Below are 6,000 nucleotides of genomic sequence, written 5' to 3'. Positions count from 1 at the left end.
TTGCTGCTTACCACCAAAACTCCTGTGTGATCGTAAGATGAAGCTCTTTCCATCTGGCTCTAAGCAAATCACATTACACTAAAGGCATGTTTCCAGCCTCACAACAAAGGCTAAAGACAGGATTTTATAAACAGAATAAGTCCAGTTTCATCTGCCAGATGATGAATAAAACTAAGGCCAGAAGCAGAGTATAATTCCTTGTTTTACTAATCAATGAAGCAACAACATTAGGGATATTGTAGATTCTCTGCTAATTCAAAACTTTTTCTTAGAACTAGGTAAATTCAGGTTAAGCCACAGCAAAGCAATTCTCCTTCATGAAACAATACAATTGGTGCTTTTTCCCCACGGCATGATAAAAAGTGAAGATGAAATCAGCGAAGAGGGATATGATTATAAATTTGGAAAAGGGAGAGTTGCTTATTTTAATTTTCAAACCCTTATTTATACATATTTCACAGAATCATGGAATTGTTAGTTTTGAAGGGACCACTGGAGATCACCCAGTCCAAGGCATGGTCACTTGGAGCAGGTAACACAGGAACATGTCCAGATGGGTTTGGAATGTCTCCAGAGAGGGAGAATCCATAGCCTCCCTCTGTGCTCTGCCACCCTCAATGTGAACAAAGTTTTCTTCATGTTGAGGTGAAACTTTTTTTTAAGTTTCTGGCCATTGCTCCTTGTCCTGTTGCTTGGAACCACCAAAAAGAGTCTGGCACCATCTTCTGGCCCCTGCCTTTGAAATATTGATGTGCATTGATGGGATCCCCTGGGCTGTCTCTGCTCCAGACTAACCAGGCCCAGTCCTGCAGTCTCTCCTCACAAGAGATGCATCAGACCCCTCCTCACTTTGTGCCTTCGCTGGATACTCTCCAATAACTCCTTGTCTTTCTTGTATGTATATATTTCTTTCTTGTACTGTATATATTTATGTTATACTTTATTTCGATTCTCCTATACTGTAGCTCTAAGGGACAACTTCTACATCGACACGAAAAGTGAAGTTGAGCATCATGAGGTTCTTGCTTTGACACCATTTGTGTAAAATCTGAGTGCTGACACTGTTCTGAAGCTTACATGCTGTCAGCTGCCTTGCAGGCGTGGGCGCGGCCTGCAGATGAAAACGTGGCTGTGCCGAGGGTATCGGGTACAGATGAAATATAAACGAAAGGTTTATTTAGGCCCCCTCGCCGTCGCTATGGCGACGGGGGGGGTGCGGCGGCGGCCGTGGCCGGCAGGGGGCGCTGCGGGCGGCGGCCCCTCCCCCGTTTCCCGCCCCTTGCCCGCCGAGCGGCCGGGCCGGGCCGGGCCCGCGAGGAGCGGGGCGGGCGGAGCGGCCGCGCCGGGCCCGGCAGGAGCGGAGCGGCACTGGCGGCCGGCAGGTGAGTCCCGGCGGCAGCGCCCGGGGAGCCGTGGGGCGGGAGCCGCCCGTGCCCCGGCCCCGCTGGGGAGGTGAGCTGTGACTCACGGCCTGGCTCGCGGCTCTCCCGGTGCGGCCCCGGGCCCGGCTCTCTCCCGCCGCCCCTGCGGGGTCGCGGCCTCGCCCCTGCCCGCGGCTCCGCGGCTGCCGCCGGGGCGGAGCGGTGCCTTTGCCGCGCTCCCGCCTGAGGTCCCGGTGCGGCCTCTGCGCAGGCCGCGCCGCCCCGGGGCCATCGGGATCCCGATTCTCCGAGCCTGGATCCCGCTTTTCAGGGCCAGGGAAAGCGGCTGGAACAGAACAAGCGCGTTACCTGGGGTGAGACTTGCCGTGTCAGTGCGCTGGCGGCTCTTCCTTTGCAATCACAGAAAACGGTGAAGGTACTGATACTTCTAGATAATGATACAACGTTAAAATCAATGATTTTTTTCATCCTTTGAAGTAAAATTTTAGTTGAGAAAATACATAATTTCAGGAGAACATAGTTGACTTGATCAGGGCCCTTCTTTCCGTCCTTTCACCTCTGGGGCAGGGCACTGACTGCAGGAGATCCTGGGCCCGCAAGTGCTCTTCAGTTATGGCAACCTACATCACATTCCTTGTTTGCAGCCTTTTCTTCTTCAGCACTGTTTGTCCCGTATGTAGCTCAAGTGTTTCAGTTCCAAATACTTTTCTGCTCTCAGGAGCTGCCAAGTGCAGCAAAAGCCAACCTGAGACAAAAGAAAAATAAATACACCAGTGCATCCACCTTACTAATTTTGATGCTCTAAACCGAAATTAATATCAACTTCTTATGTTCTTATGTTTCTAGCTTTAATTTCCATAGATTCATTATTTTTATCGCTTGTATCTGGTTCTGGTTTTTTTTCTATTTTGTGCTAAAGTTTTAAGTGGTTTAAAATGCTGTCACTCCATAGGTGAAAATGTTCTTAAGCTGATGCATTCACTACATTTGGAAGCTGTACAGCCATCAGCTTCTTAGCTGCTCTGCTTCCTGATACTGAAGAGTTTAGGATTTTTGGTAAGAGAGCATGATTGTGTTAGTATTTTAAACACTAAAACTTGTTTCTGAAGGGCTCTGGCCTCAGAATGTCCCATCTGACAAAAAGGGTGCTGGAGAGAAGGCTTGTAGGTGATCCTGTGTGCTGGAGTACCTGTAGTTCTGACTTGTCTGTCCGTAGGGTGAACCTGCTCCAGGACCGGAATGTGAAACTGGACTTCAGCAATTGTGTGCATTTAGTGGGTTCTTAACTGTATTAAAATGGGCTGGGGGACAAGAAGGGGGAGTAGGAAAAAACTTTTATATTTGATATGCAGGTTTTCAAAATGTTTATATTTGTCCATAAGGTTCTGAAAGATAAACTAGATACAAACAAGTCTAATTCTTTAATGTTTTTACTTTACAGTTCATGCAGACGGTTCAAAATGAATGAACATCCTAAAAAGAGGAAAAGGAAGACTCTGCATCCTTCTCGTTACTCAGGTCAGTCTAGAGCTTGAGTTATGTACACTTTAGTAAGTTAATCTTTTTTTTTCAGAATAATAACTTCACAAGAAGGTACCACATGTACCAACACATAGAAAAGCAGTGATATAAACAGTGGGATAAGAAATCTTAGCTTGAATGGGCAGCACCCACTCTGCAGGCTCCTTTGCTGGGCCACTTTGAGCCAATGCACCTGAATGGTTTGTTCTGTACTCCCTGCACATGGGGGAACTGGCTTTAGCTACAAATGAAGATGATTCTGCTTGCACAGAGGGGAGGAATTCTGTAAAAGTTGGGGTGTTCAGCACCGAACATACTGTGCACTTGTCAATGTCCTCAGTGGGAGCAGAGACACGATACTCCAAACATCAGGGCAGCAGCTGGAAGGTGTAAATCACAACAAGAATTTTTCCAAAATGAGAAGTAAAAATGTGAAAAGAATTTTGATGAAAGTGAAATACATCTGTAGCTACAAGACATGAGTACTTAATTTTTATTTTTTTTTATGTTTTGGTTTAGATTCTTCAGGTGCAAGCAGATACATAGACAACAGTGGAATTTTTTCTGACCACTGCTATAGCGTCTGTTCCATGAGACAGCCAGATATAAACAGAGGTAAGACTGTGTTTTAGGGTCTTGTTCTGCAGTTCTTCAACATGTCATGTTCCTATTCATAGAAGCAAATGGAATACACAATATATAGCAGGTGATTCCTAAGTGTCCTTGTGATCTGATGGGCCTTAGACTGCTGGGAGGTTGTTCCATTGTTCCAGTTGAAATACACTTTTCAAAATAGAAACAATGACAACAAAAAGACCCTTTAAACAACTTCAAATACTTACTTACCTAGGTAACAAAGTTTTTAAGTTGTGTCCTTTAAATGTCCTTTAAATGTTTTTTCTTTATAATCAGCTGACTATTTTCTGCTGAAATCTTCTAGACAGAGTTGCTATTTTTTGAATTCTTTTGTTTTTCTCTGCATGTATAGAAATAATTTTCAAGGTACTTATTGTTACTTTTTTTAAAATGTAGGTTATGATGTGCTTAGTAGATAAATTTATGCAAGTATAATAAATAAATAGTGAATAAGGCCTATGACTAAATCAAGGAATCAGGATGATGCTAGTGTGGACGAATGATGACAAGGAAATGCTTCCCTTCCTTTTGCAGGTAGATTCCACAGTCCTGTGCAGAGCCTGGACACAGATGATGATGGGAGTCCAGTGCATGCCGGGAGCTCTCACTGGAGCGGGGCACACTCAAACGTTGGGATGCACTGTACAGACCCTAAAAAGAGGGATAAAGGTAAAGGTCAGTGTGTTTGCAGATCAGGTGCTGAGAGGTTGGAGAGCACAGCTGCTGCTGGTTTTTCATGTAACTTCCTTGCTTTGACAGAAATGGTGAAGGATTTATAGTTTCTGCTATTGTTTTGTTAGCTGAAAATACAGCATAGTCTGGCAGGAGAAAAATAACTGGTATTTGCATTTGAAAGCTGCTGCAGCTGACTGAAAAATTAAAAATGGGCCCAGGTGTTTTGTTGTGGAATTTTTCAACCTTCTATTATGTATTTTCTTTTGCAGATAAAGGTACTAACAATGGAATGTGCAGAGACTTATGTGACTCACCTATATTCAGTGACAGCCCCACAGAAGAAGAGAAACCTCTAGATATCCAAACTGTAGAAATTTCTACAACAGAAGTGAATGCTGTAGAAGTTCACGATATAGAAACACAGACTGTGTCACCTGAGAAGCTGGAAGCTGAGGACCTTGAGGAAATCCCTCTGGAGACCTGTAAAATCTTTGAGAAGAACCAGGCTTTGAATATCACAGCTCAACAGAAATGGCCTTTGCTGAGAGCCAACAGCAGCGGCTTGTACAAATGTGAGCTCTGTGAGTTCAACAGCAAGTACTTCTCTGATCTGAAGCAGCACATGATCCTGAAGCATAAGACATGTACAGACACTCATGTCTGTAAAGTTTGTAAAGAAAGTTTCTCCAGCAAAGTGCAGCTCATTGAACACGTAAAACTACACGAGGAAGATCCATACATCTGTAAATACTGCGATTACAAAACGGTGATTTTTGAGAATCTGAGTCAGCACATAGCAGACACTCACTTCAACGACCACCTTTACTGGTGTGAGCAGTGTGATGTGCAGTTCTCCTCCAGCAGCGAGCTGTACCTGCACTTCCAGGAGCACAGCTGTGACGAGCAGTACCTGTGTCAGTTCTGTGAGCATGAGACAAACGACCCCGAGGATCTGCACAGCCACGTGGTGAACGAGCATGCGTGCCGGCTCATCGAGCTCAGCGACAGCTACAACAACAAGGAGCGTGGCCAGTACAGCCTCATCAACAAAATCAGTTTTGACAAATGCAAAAACTTCTTTGTGTGCCAGGTGTGCGGCTTTAGGAGCAGGCTGCATACAAATGTCAACAGGCATGTAGCTATTGAGCACACCAAAATATTCCCTCATGTTTGTGATGACTGTGGGAAAGGATTTTCAGGTATGTTAGAATATTGCAAGCACCTAAGCTCTCATTTATCTGAAGGGATTTATTTGTGTCAGTACTGTGAATATTCAACGGGACAGATTGAAGACCTTAAAACTCATTTGGATTTTAGGCATTCAGCAGATTTGCCTCATAAATGTACTGATTGTTTAATGAGGTTTGGGAATGAAAAAGATCTTTTAAGTCATCTTCAGATACATGAGACAGTGTGATTGCTTTCTTTCCCTGTAATCAATTTGTTAGAATTGGAATTAATTTCCAGTCACTGGAATGTGATATTAAATACAGTTTTAACAACAATTTTACATTTCTAATGTTTTCATCTTTATATCAGTAAAGCATGTATAGCACTTGGTGTTGTGAATTTCCTTGTCTAGGGGTTTCAGTAGGAATAATCACATTTACAGTGTGATGGATCAGATTTTGTGGGGAGGGACAGTGGGCGTAATTGCATGTTGTGATACGAATTCTGATGGTCATCCTACTCTTTCGTGTCCAGTGTACAAGACCTCTCTTGACTTTAAAAAGGCACAAAAACAAAGCAAATACCTAATTCCATGCTTAAATAACCCAATACTGGT

General features: G+C 44.1%; 1 protein-coding gene across 8 annotated transcripts; it reads left to right on the top strand.

Moving 5' to 3' along the window:
- Nucleotides 1-1,284: 1,284 nt before the first annotated feature.
- Nucleotides 1,285-5,769, top strand: ZNF639 (zinc finger protein 639). 8 transcript variants are annotated; one of them, XM_088061245.1, is made up of 6 exons: nt 1,285-1,382; nt 1,693-1,797; nt 2,824-2,900; nt 3,423-3,518; nt 4,074-4,214; nt 4,484-5,769. In XM_088061245.1, the coding sequence occupies exons 3-6, from the start codon at nt 2,843-2,845 to the stop codon at nt 5,629-5,631; spliced, it is 1,443 nt and encodes a 480-aa protein (XP_087917371.1). In that variant the 5' UTR covers nt 1,285-1,382; nt 1,693-1,797; nt 2,824-2,842; the 3' UTR covers nt 5,632-5,769. The 8 variants fall into 8 exon arrangements, with proteins under 8 accessions (XP_087917371.1, XP_014109811.1, XP_014109808.1 ...); XM_014254333.2 differs by lacking the exon at nt 1,285-1,382 and adding an exon at nt 2,335-2,438 and having other exon boundaries at nt 1,581-1,735; XM_014254329.2 differs by lacking the exon at nt 1,285-1,382 and adding an exon at nt 2,335-2,438 and having other exon boundaries at nt 1,581-1,797.
- The last annotated feature ends 231 nt before the right edge of the window (nt 5,770-6,000 follow it).

This window comes from Pseudopodoces humilis, chromosome 11 (assembly GCF_049639895.1).
Source record: "Pseudopodoces humilis isolate 2021_Gansu_Grassland_sample_001 chromosome 11, ASM4963989v1, whole genome shotgun sequence".
Classification (NCBI taxonomy): domain Eukaryota; kingdom Metazoa; phylum Chordata; class Aves; order Passeriformes; family Paridae; genus Pseudopodoces; species Pseudopodoces humilis.
Note: the sequence above shows the minus strand (reverse complement) of the source record. Positions and strands in the feature narration are given on the sequence as shown.